General features: G+C 41.4%; 1 protein-coding gene across 4 annotated transcripts; it reads right to left on the bottom strand.

The window, feature by feature from the left end:
• Window positions 1-372: 372 nt before the first annotated feature.
• On the bottom strand, window positions 373-18,018 carry ELAC1 (elaC ribonuclease Z 1). Of its 4 annotated transcripts, none has more exons than XM_028098394.2 (5): window positions 17,943-18,018; window positions 15,622-15,756; window positions 13,947-14,111; window positions 6,928-7,395; window positions 373-5,477 (listed from the first exon to the last, which is right to left on the bottom strand). In XM_028098394.2, exons 3-5 carry the CDS (start codon window positions 14,101-14,103, stop codon window positions 5,011-5,013), a joined length of 1,092 nt encoding a protein of 363 aa, XP_027954195.1. In that variant the 5' UTR covers window positions 14,104-14,111; window positions 15,622-15,756; window positions 17,943-18,018; the 3' UTR covers window positions 373-5,010. The 4 variants fall into 4 exon arrangements, with proteins under 4 accessions (XP_027954195.1, XP_027954194.1, XP_027954196.1 ...); XM_028098393.2 differs by having other exon boundaries at window positions 15,611-15,756; XM_028098395.2 differs by lacking the exon at window positions 17,943-18,018 and adding an exon at window positions 17,429-17,849 and having other exon boundaries at window positions 15,611-15,756.
• Window positions 18,019-19,744: the final 1,726 nt, after the last annotated feature.

A 19,744-nucleotide genomic window follows, 5' to 3' on the forward strand; every position in this document is an offset into this window, starting at 1 on the left:
ATCACTTTGCAGTATGGAGAAAGGATTGGAATGTTTGTTTTTTTTTTAAGATTTTTTTTTTTTTGAGAGAGAGAGAGTGTGAGTGGGAGGGGCAGAGGGAGAGAGAGCATCCTTAAGCAGATTCCCTGCTGAGCAGGGAGCCTGACACAGGGCTCTATCCCAGGACCCTGAGATCATGACCTGAGCCGAAACCAAGAGTCTGCTGCTTAGCAGACAGAGCCGCCCAGGTGCCCCAGATTGGAATGTTCAAAAGGCTTGAGAGGAACTGTCAAATAGCTGGAGCACCCATAAGCAACTGACACGATTATTTAGGATGATCGTATCTACATGTGTTTTAATATAAATTTTAAACTAAATGAATATATACACACACAAATCATGCAAAATAGCAAATAGAACTACTACTATTAGGCTTATAAAAAACAGTAGTCCTCCGACCATCCCTCCTCATACCCCTCATACCCCCTTGCACCTTCCACTAAGGATCCCTTCCTCCACTCTTAACTATTCTTCTGGTATTTACTACACCCTTCTTTTTTCTTTTTAACATGATTTGCTTAAAGTGCTATTTATTTTCTAGTTTTAAGCATTGTTTACTTTCTCCTAGGGAAGAAAAGAATTTCTTGATCTTACCCCATGTCTCACCATGCCCAAACTCTATTCTTCTCCTGCCAAGAGAGAACATTCAAAGCATTACTAGCATTTCCTTTTTATTCTTTCCATGTAAGAAAAATTACTCTGAATCATTCATTCCCTGACAAATCAATCAATAAGGACAGAACCACTACATTTCACTCTAAATTGATATCTTTGTGAGGACAAAAGTACCTTCCCTGTACATCAGTCATAAACATACTTGAAGCCATAGGACTTGTACCCCATTAAGTAAAAACTGTTCAAATTTTGAAGTTGGCACAAGAATATTCAAGGAAATTACAGTTGAATTACATGTGCTAGTTCAAAGTCAAAATAAAGCTATTTGCACTAGGAGGCCAAAATAATCTTTAAAAGACAAATGTTTTAGAAGAGAAGTGTTCGAAAGGTCATTAATTGATGAACTATATCATCCACCCACAGAGTAGCAAAATAGGCCTCTCTCATGCTGCTGCAGAGTGTGAGCTAGAAAACAAGTGGGTGATTCCCACGCAGAGTCTAAAACAAGTCAGATGTTTTGAACGTCCAATAAATCAATGCTAAGGAAATATTCAGAGATACAAAGATTTATGCCCAAGAATATTCATGATAGTATTATTTATATATATAATGGAAAACAATCTCAATGCCCCCAAAGTAGGAAAATTATGTTACATCTATAGAATGGAATACAATAAAATCATTAAATTCATGCTTTCAAAGAACAGTTAACATCGTGGGAAGATGCTCATAACGTTAAATGAGAAGAACAGTTGAGGTCACCCTACATGTAAAAACATACACACATACATAAACATAGTATGTTTAAATATATATAAAATATCTATGCACACTCAATTTTTTTTTTCAGTGCATAGAAGAAGAGTTTTTTCTTCCAGTGTGGTTTGCTACCCATATATCTCAGAACCACCCAGAGGGCTTGCTAAAAATGCAGACCCTTGGGTTCCGCCCCTGACCAACTGAATTAGAGGCTTTGGAATCACAGCCCAAGGATTTTTGCCTACCTACACACCCTTGTCCACCCACATACTACCTTGTCCGCCTACGTACTACCTTGACTGATACTGACTCACACCTTCATTTGAACACCACTGAATGAGAAGTAGTTGCTCTCGGGGTGGTAGAATTATGAGTAATCATCTTCTTTCTGGAATCCTTAAAAAAGATTATCTACCAAGTGTATGCTGCTTTTTATAATAAAATCTCATTAGAAGTATATTAATGAAGCATGGGTATTAGAAAAACAGAGCAGATCCGGGGTCTATTTGGGCAAGTCTAAACACCTTCTGAGAATTAGAAATCTAAAGTAAGCAGGTACCTATAGATTCCTGACCATTGGAAAGCCAGTCTTGGATAAGGAAAATACTAAGCATAGATATGGAATTCATTACGTCACTAAGTTGTACTGGTAAAAAATGTAAATATAATAATTTTGAGAAGTATTAGGTAATATTTCTCCGTGTTCCAGGATGTCCCTTGGCAAAAGAGGATTCGGTGATCAAATAAGTTTAGGGCACAATACATTTTCCAATCCACTCTTAAGAGTCATACAACCATGAGCAGATTACAGGCTCTGGGAAGTCCAATATAAGCTTCATTCTTAATTCTAGCTCCACAAATTCTTAGAATGTGTCCTACCATTAAGAACAAAATTCTAGGCCAGAAGAGAGCCCAAGAAGCAATTCTCACCATGGATCAATACCCTATGCTTGATTCATCCATTGTATCAATTTGTTCCCACATTCCCATGGTCTCTGAGGGCTTAGCCCATATATTGGTAAGGCCTGACTTTAGGGCACAGCTCAAGTCAGCTGCCAAATAATGCTCAAGAACAGCAAAAGAGAGTGCCAGGCTAGAAGATTAGAGTGTGTGAAGGACCTGTATATTTACTTTTGTTTTTCACTATCAGTACCTACCACCTAGACAGTGAGCCTAAAATTTCTCTTATATTCACTTACGTAGTCCCAACACAGTAAAACCTGGCACTGGCACTGGCACTTAACTGGTACTCAGTTGAACAGGGCACCACCAAGCAGGTGGTCAAAATTTTTTGGACAAATAGAGTAATGAAATGGGCTAGGCTCAGGTCCTAAACTTAAGGTCCTAAAGTTTATGCAGTCATGATATCAAGGCCTCATTTCATTCAATAAACATTTCTGAGTGTTTATTATGAATGGGTAATTCCAAGAATGCAGAGGCGACTAAGATACAGTCTTTACCCTCAAGAGCTCCATACAGTAGTACTACCAGCCATTCCTGGATGTACAGGTTTGGGCACACATTAGGCATCTAATAAATGCTTGTTTTAACTGAGTTCAGAAACCAAGATACACTTTAAGCTGTCAAACTTTGGTGGTCCAAGAGTCTAGAGTAGGGTAAAATCAGACCATTCTGGAAACTGCTTCAGAATGACTGAGATCTTGAGTAACTAGACCCATCTTGATTATCACTACTCTAGGGACTCTAGAACCAACCAGGAGGCAAAAGTTTTTATGAGAGAAGCCCCAGAACCCAAAAGAATTTAACAGTATATACCATGATAGAATTTCTAAACATGTCTACTATAAAACTCTCAAGGTTCCTGAAAGGTTAATAGATAGTATGTGGTGAAACACGACTGAGAAACGGGTTCGAAACAGTTGACAGGCCCCTCTACTGCAGGACTTCTCAACACCTGTAAGCAATGTGCTATGTTCCTTTTATGCACTGTCTTATTTAATCTTCACAGCAATCCTACACAGTCTTATTATCTTTCCCATTTTAGAAATGAGCAAGCTGAAGCTCACAAAGAGTAAGTAATCTGCACCAGACCACAAGGTACAGAATGGGACTCTGAAATCATGTCTTTCTGGCACCAAAGATGGGTTTGTGATCATTCAAGCAGTACTATTTTTTTGGTATCGATGGGCACTAGAACACTTCCAGAGGGACTCACAACATAAAGTGTTTCCCAAACTGTGATGAGGAAATCCTTTTGAATGAATCTGTGCTTGAGATTAGCTTTCCATGTAATCCATTTTGAGTCAGAGATATCCCATGGCAGACAGAAGGGAGGTGGCAGGCAGCTCAGAAGGAAAAGCTAGCTTATTAAAACTGTGCTCAAAGAATTATTAAGAGGGACACATAAATTAAACCCCAGTTTAATAGATATCATTTCTTTACCTCCAGATTCATAAGTTACAGTTCATGGCTCATTTCTGTCAAATATTTGATACGATATTACAATCCCAACATCTTCACTTAGCTAGTTCTCTAATGTTTGTTTCAATAATTTGACTTAACCAGGGCGCCTGGGTGGCTCAGTTGGTTAAGCGACTGCCTTCAGCTCAGGTCATGATCCAGGAGTCCCTGGTTCGAGTCCCGCATCAGGCTCCCTGCTCAGCAGGGAGCCTGCTTCTCCCTCTGACCCTCCCCCGTCTCACATGCTCTCTCTCTCTCTCATTCTGTCTCAAATAAAATCTTTAAAAAAAAAAAAAAAGAATTTGACTTAACCAGTTCAATTCATGTCACTAATTTTGATAAAGTATATTCCCATTGGGAGTATAATTTTTAACTTTGCTGTGTATTTCAATAGGCCTACAATCTGCATTTTTGGGGTGAGATCATTTTTCACTGTACAGGACTGACCCCAACTTTGTAGGATCTAGCATCCCCTACTGACTAAATTCTAATAGTACTCTTATCCAGCACCCCCTCGCAGTCATTTTGACAAGAAACATCCCCATAATTTCTATGGGAATGGTGTCACCCCTAGCTGAGACCCACAGGTTTAGAACCAGAAAGTTCCAAAAAGGCATTAATTGAAGGATAAACACCTACCTTGACCCTGCATTCAGTATTCCAGCAAACAAATCAAGATTTAATATGCTAGCTTCAATCCTGCATGTATAATGTCTCATTACATTTTTCTCTATTCTGTTAATAACATGAAGAGATTCAACAAACTGCTAAAACACCACTTTTAGCCAGGAAGGCTGAGCCTATGTACCTGCCAGCAACAGCAATAGAACGGGCAGAAGCAAGCCCAGGACTTTGTGGGGGTGCTGCCTTATATGTGAGGCAGCTGCCGCACAACAGAAAGTATACCTGAATAGTCTATCATTTTGTCAAATTTGGACTTTAAGAAGGATGCTGTTTTCTTTCTTTTTAAAATGATTTATTATCAAAAAGCTTGCTCCCTCTCACTGCTGAGTCAGTCCAGCAATGCAGCTCTATCCTGTTGAGGATTATTAGGACCCAAATAATCTTAGACCAAAACCACAACCACAACCACCACCACCACCACCACAACCAACTTGACTGTTGGTTCAGGAACATGTTCACAGACATGTGAGGATGCATTCTGGAACACTGGGTTCATTTCTTGATCGGAATGCCAATCACCATAAAGTCTTCTGCTAGAGTCACTTCTTGGAGATCTAACACCGATTCAGCTTGCTTTTTTAGTTCTACGATCCCATCTGTTTCTCCTTCTCTGGCCAAGGCAACCGGCTTGTACCTCTGACTGAAGTGAGTCAGAACTAGCCTCTTTGCTTGGCACAGCTTGGCAAATGCAGCTGCCATCTGTGGTGTGCTGTGGCCGTGCTCCTTTGCTTTGTCCATCTGACCATCATCTAGGGTTGCTTCATGGATCAACAGGTCTGCTTCAAAACACAGCTTCACTCCTCCATCACCCACAACCCCAGAACAGTCACCCAAAATGCAGATTTTTCTTCCAGCAATAGGCTTTTTTAAGACATCTTGGGGAGAAATTGTAACTCCATTTTCCAGAACAACAGAAATTCCATTTTTCAGCTTCCCATAGGCAGGACCTGGTGGCACACCTAACGATGGAGGCAGATAACATCACATTATGGGACTGGAATTTATGACTTGTTAAGAGAGTCTAACAGCACAGCAAACGGAAAAGGCATCCAATTCTTTTCCTAATTGTTATAAATATTTTACTACTCATGGAAAGCTGGAATATTTATACATTTTTAAAAGTTCAGTGTTGGCTATTGATATTAGTGATGCCCTACTACTTAAAACATTTCCCAAGCACATGTGTCAGACGAGCTTTAAGCTTTTAAGTTCCACTAAGACTAAGACCTTCTCATAGTCAAGCTGCCAGCTTTGATTCTCTGCTGTGAATGGAGTAACAGTTTTTGAGACTGCTTTACTTAAGCTCATGTTTGAGTAAACTTAATGAGTCCATTTAAATAATAACAAAGTACCTACAGACTAACATAATAAAAAAATGGTTTGAGAGGATCATTTGGATCACAAGAGCAAGGAGCATTTCTGGCAATCATACATAATCAATCTTTGTAGGTTTGGTAAACCTTTTATTAATTACCTTATATTCATCTAGAACAACATGTGACCATCACTCTGAACAACATCTATAAACAAACACAATGTGTTCACTAATTCCAGCATGCGTCATTTTAAAGTTTCCCAATATAATTGTATTTCCACAGGCTTTTAGGTAAGAAAAATACCTTTGCCTAAGTCATTTCTCTTCATTATTTAGTATTTTGTTTTAGTCGGAGAAGAAGGAAGAGACTGCATAAAGAAACAAATACACAAAACACACCATCATGCTTTTGCAGGCTCTGCCGTGGCCATGAAAAGGAAGGAGGCGATGCTGGGGACAGAAGGGACCTAGGCATTGCTCCGAGAGAGGTGAAGACCCCCTCGCGCACAACGGCCTGGCATGGAGGAGGCACAAAGCCTCAGGGCGGGCCCAAGTCTGTCTCTGCGTGCTGGCTCCCGCCCACGAGGAGTTTGAAACAGTTGAGGCGTGGTGTTCTGAACACCAAATTAACTTAATCAAAGTTGAATGAGTAGGCAAGGTTGATAAAGAAGGAAAACCCTGAAAGTAGCTGGTTGCAGTCGCACGGCTAAGAACTGTGACAAAAATTCTCAGAGCAAAGAGGTCACTGAAAACATACTTCAAAAGGAAGACATGAAAACATAAAAGCCTAGACCTAAGACAATCACCACCACCCTGCCAACCAAGATAGCTAGCTAAAAATATGGATCCAGGGAGCTGAAGAGAAAAGGATTCACATATATACTTGGGTTTTGGTCTGAATAGCATCTTTTGGCCCCACATATTTCCCTTAATAAACAAACTTTAGGCAAGAGAAATGAGCGGAGAAAATGTCAGTTTTAGGCCTGGGACACAGGAAAGGAAGGTTATTATGATACTTCTAGCAGCCTCAGCTAACAACAGCTTAATTGATGACGAGGAGGGAAAAAAAAAACAAAACAAAAACCACCACTTACCGAGGTCTTTTAGTTTCTGTGCATTGAGTTTACCTGGGCGTTTCTTCTCCACAACTGAAAACCCAAAGGAGGGAATTCGGTGAAAGAGGCGAAATGCTTTTACAACAAACTGTTCGTCATCAACCAGAAGGTATGAGTTTTCTTCTGAGTCTAAAAGGATAGTTCTTCCTTGTCCCTCTTTGGGATGGCTGTCTGTTTTATTCACGTGCATAAATTCTTTTAGTTCTTCTGTAGGACACTGATCTGCTGTAGGCACCAGCTCGTGGACCACATAGGGGAAGACCAACTCTGTGTGAGAGAGTTCCATGGTTCTCCAGATAAAGTCTCGAAGCCCAGCAGGGCCATAGATTTCAATAGGCTGTTTGGTGACCACAGAGCCACTCTGCAGGCTGATTGTGCAGAGGAGGCCAGGAAGGCCAAAGAAATGGTCTCCATGAAGATGTGTGATGAAGATCTTGGTAATTCTCCCTTTTGATTGAGGCAGAGAAATAAAATTGGGAATTTTTCCAGAAGTAAAAACCCATACAATGCTACTTAAAACATGTATAACAACTTACATAGAAAGCAGAAAAATGAATTTAGAGTTCTATTTATCACCATAAACTTATTTCTTTGTATTTTGCTACATGATTCTAGAAGCAAGAACGACAGGCTTTATGGTTTTAATAAGATAGAACTTTTTTCATAAAAGATCTTCAAATTACATAGTATTGCAGGTTTAAGAATATTTTCCACAGTATGGAGGTTCCTCAAAAAGTTGAAAATAGAGCTACCGTATGACCCAGCAATTACACTACTGGGTATTTACCCCAAAGATACAAATGTAGTGATCCGAAGGAGTACATGCACCCCAATGTTTATAGCAGCAATGTCCACAATAGCCAAACTATGCAAAGAGCCAAGATGTCCATCAACAGATGAATGGATAAAGAAGATGTGGTTTTATATACACACACACACACACACACACACACACACACACACACACACACAATGGAATATTATGCAGCCATCAAAAAACCTGAAATCTTGCCATTTGCAACAACGTGGATGGAACTAGAGGGTATTATGCTAAGCGAAATAAGTCAATCAGAGAAAGACATGTATCATATGATCTCACTGATATGAGGAATGTTTAATCTCAGGAAACAAACTGAGGGTTGCTGGAGTGGTGGGGGATGGGAGGGATGGGGTGGCTGGGTGATAGACACTGGGGAGGGTATGTGCTATGGTGAGTGCTGTGAATTGTGTAAGACTGATGAATCACAGACCTGTACCTTTGAAACAAATAATACATTATATGTTAAAAAAAAAAGAGAAGATAGTAGGAAGGGAAAAATGAAGGGGGGGAAATTGGAGGGGGAGACGAGCCATGAGAGACTATGGACTCTGAGAAACAAACTGAGGGTTCTAGAGGGGAGGGGGCTGGGGGGATGGGTTAGCCTGGTGATGGGTATTAAAGAGGGCACGTATTGAATGGAGCACTGGATGTTATATGCAAACGATGAATCATGGAACACTACATCAAAAACTAATGATGTAATGTATGGTGATTAACATAACATAATAAAATAAAATAAAATAAAAGAGTATTTTCCTACATATCTTCTTGCTGAAAGAAAGAAAAGAAAAGAAAAGAAAAAGGAAAAATAAGAATGTGTACTAAAATAGTTCACTGAAACTAGATAGGCCTCAAATGTCAAAAGCATCTGACAGTTACAATGCCCTCTACTGCTTCCTCTGAGCATAACGAATATATACTTCCAGCAAAACAAATGTTCCCCTGGCTCCAACCTGACCAACACCTGAACCCCAAACTGCCATTTAAGGACTCCAGACCGGACAGAGATTAACTAACCAAGAAAGAGCCTGCCTGTCTGAGTGAGTTTGAAGGGGGAGGAGAAAAAGGAAGACGATGAGGCAGGAGGGAGAAAGAAGGCGGTGGGAGAGGACGGGGTGAAGAATCCAGAGGGGAGGTGGGCAACAGATGCTAGAATGTAGATCAGCGGGCAGACCCCCTACAGTGTTGTATAAAGTTATGTGGGCCCATACCTCCTTTCAGCATGAGCTAACCCAATGTCTTTTTCAGTGCATATTGGCCTCGGTTGTAACTTGACTTAGCCATTGGTAAACTGAATTTATTGTTGGTATGTGGCAGGATGCCACATTAGCATTTTTCTGAGATTCACCAAGGCATTTCAAAAGTAACAATCACAATTAACACAATTTTAGTATAACTGAGGCTTCTGGTCCTCGCCTCAAGGACCACCTATTTCAAACATTTGATACCATAAAAGAATAGGTACAGTTTATTATTATCATAAAAGAATAAGAATAGTTTATTGTAAAGTGATTTGTCTAGTGACATCAAGGCAAAAGTATTCTCCAAGTAAGCCTTCCAGAGTTGATACACCAAACTCAGGCCCCGGTGGTAGGGAACCACAGATTGGGCAGAGGCTGATTTGAGATCTGGAGAATCCTGAAGCACTCTAGAAGTTTCCTCCCTATGCTCCTTTTTGTTTTCTCTTTTTAGGCCTTGCTTTTACTGTCTTTTGACTTCTTGGAACCCTTTCATTCTCCCACCCTTCCTGCTGTCCGGGCTGCTGAGGCGCCCGTAAGTGTGACCTGAGGCCTCTGCAGACAGAAGAACTATGATGGTTATTGAGTCATGACCTCACGCTGACCTTACAAATGCCAAGTCAGACGTGCTGGGCCCTCTCCCTATCTAGCGCACAACAAAGCCAACACTGAACACCAAGACAATCTGTGAGCCCAAAGCAAGTGAGACAAATAAAGTAAGTCAAAAATTGCTTCCCAGTTACCACAGTTTCAGGGAACACAAACATTTCATTTTTCAAGAAACTTGATTTTGGAGGGAGAAGGAATGGCAACCATAATGATCAAAGTTAGGAGATGCTATCACATGAAGAAAGCAGAGTACATGAATTCCCTTTCACTTGGGAATAAGAAAGTTTCCAGGGTCTACATCATCCACAGAGAAGTGGAATACCAAACATCCCCTAAGTGAGGATGCAGTTACATTTACTGCCGTAGGAAAATGTATGCAATATAATTGTTTAGTTGAAAAAAAAAGCAGGTTACACCTAGTATGATACCATTTATGCAAATTGTACACACACACAAATACATCTGTACCATTAACATATCTACAACTATAAAAACTTTACCTATAAGGTAATTTTACCTATAAGGGGAAATCAGGCTTTTCTTATGTTTCTGCTTTGTTTGAATTTTTACAATGAGCATGTATACTTTTTTTTTAAGTTTTTATTTATTTATTTAAGTAACCTCTATACCCAATGTGGGGCTCAAACTCACCCAAGATCAAGAGTTATATGTTCCTCCAAGTGAGCCAGCCAGGCGCTCTGTATGTATACTTTTTATAATCATTTCATTACACTTTTGTAATACTTTTAATAATCATTTTTAAGGGAAGAAAAAGGCTTAAGCTCACTCTTTAAAATTATGGAAGAAATAGACATGACAAACCCATATTTGCTAATCAGATGCTTGCACATTAGGACCAAGGAAGCTTAAAGAAGTGTGTTTAGATAAATAAAAAGTACTTCCTTATAAAACTCATAAAATATTATTACCCCAGGAGGAGTATAAGCTGAAAGGGTTTCAATGAATCAAATAATGATAGGTCCATACTGGGTTGAGAGTAATCCAGATGAATTGAGGGTACTCCATTCCAGTTTGAGACTGAGGACTTTTGAAATGCTAGATAATGTCATAGATAATGTTCTGTGATTACCATCTTACCCTCCTCTCTGAGGCCAGGAATTTTTTTAGCCAATAAGAATTTAGTAAACTAAAGGTTCCCTTAGGCTTTATTTTATGTATTCTTTGTGAGGCTTAGCTTTGCAATATGTTTACTTAAAACATATATAAAATAGCTATAAAATATTAGAGAAAAATATTATAGCAAATAGACATGAGGTGGTACTCACAGCCCCTGCCTCTTGATGTCCATGTCCCTCTACAATTCCTTCTTCTTCAGTGTGGGTGGGACCTGTGACTTTTCTAACCAGTCAAATATGGGACAGGGATACAGTGTGATTACATTTTAAGATTCCATCTTGCTAGCAGGCTTACTCTTGAGTTTCTTTCTCCCTGCCTGGCAGTAAGGAATCAAGCTACCACTAAGCAAAACCCACATGATCAGGAACCAGAGGAGGCCTCTAGGAGCTGTGGCAGCCTTGGTCCTACAATTGTAAGGATTCTGCCAACAACCCGAGTGATCTCTGAAGCAGATTCTTCCCCATGTGAGCCTCTGATGAGATCTCAGTCCTGGCCACCAAACACAGATTGCAACCCAGTGAGACCCTGAAGCAGAGAACCCAGCCAACCCAGGCCCAAACATCCTGGCCCACAGAAACTATGAGATAATAAATGTAAATAAGATACGAAATTTATAATCTGTTATGCAGCACTGATAACTGATACAGGTATTAAATAACAAGTAAAGACTTATCCCCACACTTAACAGTTTGTTTCTGTTTTAATCATCCCACCACCTCAATTCCTACTGTCTAAAATGTGAAATATTACAGCCTCCACTCTAGCCTGTTTGTCCCTAAGAGTTCTCATGAAAGGAATCCCTCTGTGATCCAAGCAAATAAAGCACAGTATCTGTCCTCACTTCAGGGTCTTAGGTTGAACTGTGTACACCTCAAGGTCATGAGTCCTAACTAATATGCATTAGTTCCTTCTTCCAAAGCTCTGTTCTTGACTTCCTATTTGGGTCTGGGACACCATAACTGTAACTTGCAGTCCTTCACTTCTTCACCTAGACATTCAATCAGTTACCACCCCCTGCTAGTTGTATTTCTTAAATTGAGTCTCTCATCTTCATCCTTATGCCTACTTTCTGCTTCAGCAGACTCATCCCCTCTTCTCTTAGATGAATGCAACTGCCTTAAAACTGGTCTCTCCCAGGGCGCCTAGGTGGCTCAGTCCACTAAGCATCTGCCTTCAGCTCAGGTCCTGATCTCACGGTCCTGGGATCAAGCCCCGCATCGGGCTCCCCACTCAGCAGGGAGCCTGCTTCTTCCTCTCCCTCTGCTCCTCCTTGAAGCTTGTGCTCTCTCTCTCTATCTCAAATAAATAAAATCTTAAAAACACACAAAAACAACTGGTGTCTCCCAGGAGCACCTAGGTAACTCAGTTGGTTAAGCATCTGACTCTTAGTTTCGGCTCAGGTCATGATCTTAAGCCCCAAGTTGGGTTCCACACTCCGTGGGGAGTCTACCTGAGATTCTCAGTCTCCCTCTGCCCTGCCCCCTGCTCACTCTCTCTCTCTCAAATGAATAAATTAAAAAAAAACACACAAAAACAAAAAAACAAAAAACAAAAAAATGGTCTCTCCCAGTGTATTTGCCATAGAAAAACTCTGTCCTAAAACACAAATCAGACCACGTCATTCCCCTAAGAAACTTTTAATGGTTCCTTATTGCCAATAGAATAAAAAGGTCCAAATACCTTAGTAGACCATGGAGGACTTCATAGTCTGCCCTTACTTTTTCCCAGCATTTTTCTTGCTCATCTATCCTGGCCCACCACTCAATGATTTGGATGGTTCAATATTCCCTAAATATGTCACTTGTCTTCTGGAAATTCTATTACTTCTTGCTCACTTCATTGTCTGTTCCTTGAATGTCCATCCCTACTTTTCTCCCCGGAGAAACTTCTAATCATCTCTTAGATCCTAGCTCTACTGTGACCATTTCTGGGATGCTTTCTCTGAACACACAGCTAACGTCCTCCTCCTTGGTGCTCCAAAAGTATTTAGAAAGCAGTTCCACTGTTCTCTTTATCACATTACACTAGGTCTGTTTACATATCAGTTTCCACCACTAGAATAAGAGATCCTTGGATGCTAGAACTAACTTTATTTTAGTCATCAACGCCACACACTGTGATGAATCACAGGAATAATTTCAATAACTATCATGTATCAAGACCTAGTAAGTGAGGAACACATACTAAGTGCTGAACACCTTATTCATGCATCAACTGAAGAGGTATTTATTAGGCATCTACTAGGTATATATATGATCCTTGAGCTTACTTTATCATACAGGGAAATACACAGTAAACACAGAAACAACTATTTAAATAACAATTTTAGATATTGATGCTAAGAAATCAATAAAAATAGCACAAAGAAGCAGAACGCCTGGGATGAACAAGGAATTACTTAACCCCAGAGGTTCAGGGAAAGCCTCTGAGAAGATGGTATCTGAACTAAGATTTAACTGAGAGACAACCGTACAGAGAAGGGATTATTATATATAATGCTTATAACATCTCTCCTAAGTTGAGCTTTTATCTTCATTTTCAAGATGAGGAAAATAAAGCTTAAGTTCGTTGATCTGCGAAGGCCACAAGCCAAGACACAAGTGGGACTGCAACCCAGGCTGGTCTGACTCTGGGCCAAGGCTTTGCACCGCTGTACTCCTCGGCCTGGTGGAGTACTCTGGGGGGCCTTTGCTCACACCATGGCCTCTAGCTGGCAGGCTTATCTTCTCCCCAGCCCAGCGAATCCCTCCTCCTCCTTCAACAACTCACGAGTCACCTTCTTTGAGATACCTCCCTGATAATCCCAAATGAAAAAGAACATCTCACTCTCCTGAACATCTATTGTTCTTTGTATCCTCTTGTGATACTTACAACTACCTCCTGGTGGAAATAAGTATGTATGCTGCTCCTTTGCTTCTGGAGTATCCATGTAATATGCCTCATGTATCTCACTCCATCCTCCACCCCCCAAGCTTATATAAATCCTTGCTCTCAACCTTTATAGGAAGAACAAAAACTAAATAAGTAAAATACAGTGGGCGTGGCCGGATGCCTCAGGGCCTTCCAAATCTTGCCAGGGCTCTAGCACTGAGGTGGGATACAACTGTCAGGGCTGTTTCTGAGCAAAGGGCCCTAGGAGAGCCAAGACAATGAATAAGAAATAGTCTTAATGAGATAGCCGAATGCACACTAACCTGCTTTAAGCTGGCTTTTCATAAGCTGTGTCTGGGTCCCCTCCCCACAGTCAAAGAGCCAGCACTCGCCCTCACACCGAAGGACCAGAGCAGAGGCACCCCGGGTTGGGGATGGGTATGCTGCACCCGTACCCAGAAATGTCACATCCATAGACATCTTCCACCCTGCAATGAAAAGATCATCCAGGGATTATTACACATCACTGCTCAAAATCACCAAAAACACATTCTTGTGAGATTTACTGTTATTTACATTATCTATAAATATTACTTGTAAAATATTCAGGAGACAGAATTCTTGTTCTCTGATAGTTTTCCAAAGAAATACCAAGTAAGATTTCAGTAACTCTTAGTGAGTTAAAACCACAAGTTACCAAACTTTGTATGACTGCTCACACACACAAAAACAAACAAGTTAAAAAACTGCAAAATCCAGTCAACTAAAAACTATTGTTGAATCTCAACTATCTGATATTCTGGAAAAGGTAAAACTATGGAGATGGTAAAAATACCAATGGTTGACAGTGGTTTGGGGAGAAGGAGGGAAGAATGAATAGGTGAAGCACAGGGGAGGTACACTTGTTACTAGTGGTGGAGGTATATATTATTTTTATGTTTTGGGAGAGTAAGCTGGCAATATATATTACCAATAATAATGATACTGCTAATAACAACACATTTTAACCCAGCAACCCCATGTTTTGGACTCTACCCTACAGAAATAAAGGACCTATATACAATGATGTTTCTGGTGGTACTTTTAAGGTGGCTAAAATTTGGAAGCAATCTGAATATATTTCAATAGGGAAATGATTGAATATTTTATTGTACATTCATTCCATGAACTATTTATTCTGCAGTTAAGTCAGGTCTGTAAATGTTGTCCTGGAGGGATGACGAGAAAAGTTATAGATGGCTATGGCATGATCTCATTTTTACAATGCCCTGAACCTCTGCATTTACATAAGACAGAGATCTGCATCAAAGGATACACACCATATTGTTAATATTGGTTATCTCAGGGGTGATTAAAATGGTGATGGTAGGGAGTGGTTTCCTTTGAAATCTCTGGATTGGTTTTGGTTGCAATGAACAGTATTTGACGTCTTTATTTTTTTAAGATTTTATTTATTTATTTGACAGAGAGACACAGTGAGAGAGGGAACACAAGCAGGGGGAGTGGGAGAGGGAGAAGCAGGCTTCCTGCAGAGCAGGATGCGGGGCTAGATGCGGGGCTCAATCCCAGGACCCTGGGATCACGACCTGAGCCGAAGGCAGAGGCTTAACGACTGAGCCACCCAGGCGCCCCTTATTTTATTTTTTAAAATATTTTATTTATTTCTTTGACAGAGAGAGACACAGCGAGAGAGGGAAGGGGAGTGGGAGAGGGAGAAGCAGGCTTCCCGCTGAGCAGGGAGCCCGATGCGGGGCTCGATCCCAGGACCCTGGGATCATGACCTGAGCGAAAGGCAGACGCTTAACGACTGAGCCACCCAGGTGCCCTGATGTCTTTATTTTAAATGTATTTTATACTTAATTTATTTAATATTATTTAAAAGAAATGTGTCATAAGGCTGAACGTACTTTTTTAACTACGTATCACCTAATCTTTCTTACCATTTGAAGATACAGTCAGCCCTCCCACCCCCTCGCCCCCCACACACCTCACACTCACAGATGGTACATCGCTCCAACCCATGCACAGGTTTTAGGTAATTGCTAGTGTCCCTTCCATGTGTTATGCCACACTTTCACTTCCAAGATCAAGCCTTCCTCTGATAATTAGGTAATTTAATTTGCAGAGGCTTTCCTGTTGGGATTGCAGTTTGCAACAGAGGTGAGAATAATAGAATGTAGAAAGTTAAACATTTTAAAAGCTAATAAATGCAGAAGGAATAATAAAATATAATCACTTTGCAATCCTTAACAAATAATGGATCCAGGCCACTGGTACGGAACCCTGGAGCATATTAGAATCACCCGGAGAGCTTTTAAGCCTTATCAATAATTGGGCTTCATCACAGAACAATTAAAAAGGAAATTCTGCAAGTAAGACATGCATTTTAGTATTAAAAAAAAAAAATTCTTCCCCTGTGATTCTAACGTGCAGTCAGGTTTGAGAATCACTTGGTGAAAGGCTAATGGAGAATGACAAAGGACAGATCAGGCTGACCTGAATTCACTAGTCAAGTAGTCAGTCTTAAAAAAAATTTTTTATTATGAAAAATTTCAAACACAAAAGTAGAGAGATTAGTGTAATGCATTACCATATAACCACCACCGAGCTTCAACAATTATCAACTCATGGGCAATCTTGTTTGGTCTATATCCTGCACCCATTATCCAAGAATACTTGATAAGTGGTATTTGGTACTTCCATCAGGAAGCACAGGCTACTGGCTGTCTCTCTTTCTGATGTTAACAGCCACTAATGTTCATTGCCAGGATTCACTATTTCATTAGAGGTTGCCAAAAGGTGATATTCTCTCATGCCTCTGAAGTTATTAGCTGGCATCCTTCTGTAAATCCTCAATTAGTTACCCTGCAGTGCAATCTGTACAGAAAAGGTCCATTGACCAATCTTAACACCACAAAGAGAAACAAGATCTTATCTAACTCCTGGTGTGTTGCAGTACGAAGTACACAATAACCCTATGAGGTTTTCTTGCCAAAAAGTAGAACCTGAATCTGAAAAAAACTGTAACCTAAACACCAGTTTATTAAAGGACACCACAGGGATGGAAGGAGCAAAATCCAGTATGTAGGGAACTTTATAGAACAAATGAACAGTTTTTTTTTTTTTAACAAGTAAAATACAAGGGAAAAAAATCGAGAAGCCATAAGGAGATTAAATGAAGTAGAAAAGACGTGAACCAAACGTGGCATGTGTAGTTTGTCTGGACCTCAATTTGGACAAACTGAAAAAGAGAATTGGGAGAAAAGGAGACAATTGGGGAAACGTAAACGCTGACTGGATAAATGATAACATGAAATGCTTATTAAATTGATAATGGCTTTGTTTTAAAAAGGAGTTACTGTTTTATAAACATAAACAAGTATTTTGCAGATAAAATGGTACATTCAGATTTGCTTTCAAATAATCCAGTGAGGTGAGGGTTAACAGATGAAACAAGATTGATCTTATTCTCCTATGTTTGCAAGTTTCCATAATAAAAAGTTTAAAAATGAGCCAAATAATCAAAACCCTTCCAAGAGGTCGGGAAGGAATCAGAAATTAATGTATTTAACCAATGGTTCATGTTTTGTGACATGCACCATTCGAGGCAAGAAGAATTAAAAGTAACCAGACCAGATTTGGTCCCAGTATTCTTGAACATAAAACCAGCCGCTTGCTTTCTCATGGCTATGATCCACCCTGGATCAAGTGCACATTCCGGTCGAGAGCAGAGCACAGGACCACATACTGTCACCTGACACTCCCCGGGACAGTGGTTCTCGTCCCGGCTGCACATCACAATCACCTGGTGACTCTGGGGACTCAGCATCTGGAAGGCTTCCCAGATGACTCTAAAGGCGGCCAGGTTGAGAACCAGTTTCCATACAGGCAGCGCCAACCCTGCAATCACCCCGTGGTGCAGGGAGGGCGGATACTGCCTTCCTCCATTTTAGAGATGAAAGAACCGTGGCCCGGGAAGAGACAAATGGAGAGGCCAAGGCCGAGTCAGGGCCAGAGGCCAGGTCTCCGACCACCTGCGAGCCCAGGCTCTCCCCCAAGTCAATGTCTGTCTCCCGAAGGAGGGGTGGGCGGCGGCAGGGGCGCGGGGCGACTGGGGGATCCCGCCTCGGGGTCGGGGGTAGACAAGGCGCGTCCTCGCTCGCCGGCGCTCCCCGGGCCTGGGTCCTCCAAGCCGGGCCCGGCCCGCGGGTCCGGAGGAAGCTTGCCCGCCCGCGCGGCTCGGCCTACACGGCGGACGCGGAGCAGGCGGCGGCGCAGACCCTGGCCCGCCCCTCTCTGGCGCGCCCTGTCCCACTCACCCACTCCCCGAGGCCCGCGGCAGGAGCCGAGGGAGGCGCAGGCCCGCAGCAAGGCCCAGCCGTCCACCGGGCGGCGCCGGCGCGGGCGGAAGTGCGCCGCGGGCTGTGACTGCCTGTGGCCGCTCTAGGACGCGCCGGAGGTCCGCGCTCGGTGGTGCCCGGCCGGGCCGGCCTGGTGGGCTCGGCGGTGACTGCAGGCGCATTCTTGGTCCCCACTGGTTCCCCGTCCGCCTTCACTCGCCCGCACAATTCTCTGGGTGAGGTGGTAGTGGTCACTTGTGAGGACCAGAGCCCCCAAAGGGGAAACGTTTACTGTTCTGCTTTTTGTTTTTCCGTGTAATGTTTTCCAACGTGCTCCTCGAAGAGTGTTGTCCCCGATACTTTGTTCCTGCATATGTTTATTTTCTAGTCTTTCGCTGGGATGAATCTTTCTGTCTCTTAATCACTAAATCTAAACGTTTAAGTCAGCGATGCTGTAAGAAAAAGCGATGTGCCTTTGAATCAGAGTTCATAGCAGCATTACTATAGATCCCGAGTCTCCGTTCTATTCCACTTTATTTAGGTATAGGCTGGAATATCCGCTTTCACACAAGCACTGCAGTTATGTTCTCTTTGGGCACAGCATAGCCTGCTGGACGCACGAGTGAAAAGCCCGGGCCTGCTTTGTGCAGAAACTACACGTGGTGATTACCACCAAGACAAAAAACTCGGTTTAAATTCCAACTTAAAAAAAAAAAAGGGTATTTCAAGCTCCTATGCAGTGCCAAATGGCACTGATTTTTGCTCGACATACTTGAGGTAGTCAAAGTATCCAGCAGCTTCATAACAGGAATAGAGGTGCTGTGCCTGTGGGGTCTTTGAAACCACCAGAAGAGAAGGATCAAGAACCATTTTGCCCCACCCCATTTGCTTTGCCCAATAGACCATTACATATTTTACTTTTTGGCCTCTTCAAAGCCTTAATTCAAGTATTAATTGAGCTCTAGCTTTGTGGATCGTATTATTTTTGAGGCCGAAAGAATTTTTTAAGTATGATACAGCCCCTGGATTTAGAAGCATGCACTGAGGCTGGAAAAGTATGTGTTGGGAAGCCACCAACTAACAATATAAGGGAACAAATGAGAAGACAAAATGAGTGATAAAAATCTGGAAAAAGGGAGATTAGTGGATATGCAGTTAGTTAAAAAGTGGGGCTTGAGCTGGGTCTGGGTCTGGAAGGATGATTGAGACTTGGATTGGTGTTGCCAAAATGGAATGATAAATTGGATTTGGTCACGTGGGGTCTGACTTAGTCAAGTATTAAACACCAGAACTTGAACTTTATTTATCTTGACACTTGCTTGGCTTAGAAGGGCCCAGGAAGACATACGTCATTCCACATCTAGGTCTTGGTCACAACTGAGCTAGGATAGGGGTTGTCCACAGCAGTACTCTCCACAGACTCATCCATTCTGGAGCTATCTGCCTACCCATCAAGGCTTCCTACAACTCCTCTTTTCAGGGTTGTTATATCTTTAGAGAATCATGGATAGAACTTTTTGTTTATTTTTAAAACTTTTCATTATATGGGAAATTTTAAACATACATGAAAGTTGAGAAAATGTCTAATGAACCTTTATGTATAATGATCACTCACCTTCATTAGTACCATCTGGTTCATCTTGTTTCACCTACAACCAAATCCTTCCCCTTCAAAGGCAACAAAACCTGGATTATTTTAAGGCAAATTCCAGACACAATATCATTTTATCCATAAATACTTCTATAAGCATTTAAGACTCCTTTTTCTGGTAAAGTCTCCT

The sequence above is a fragment of the Eumetopias jubatus genome, unplaced genomic scaffold (genome assembly GCF_037043125.1).
Source record: "Eumetopias jubatus isolate StellerSeaLion01/CBP00866 unplaced genomic scaffold, mEumJub1_p1.0 scaffold_16, whole genome shotgun sequence".
Taxonomy (NCBI): Eukaryota; Metazoa; Chordata; class Mammalia; order Carnivora; family Otariidae; genus Eumetopias; species Eumetopias jubatus.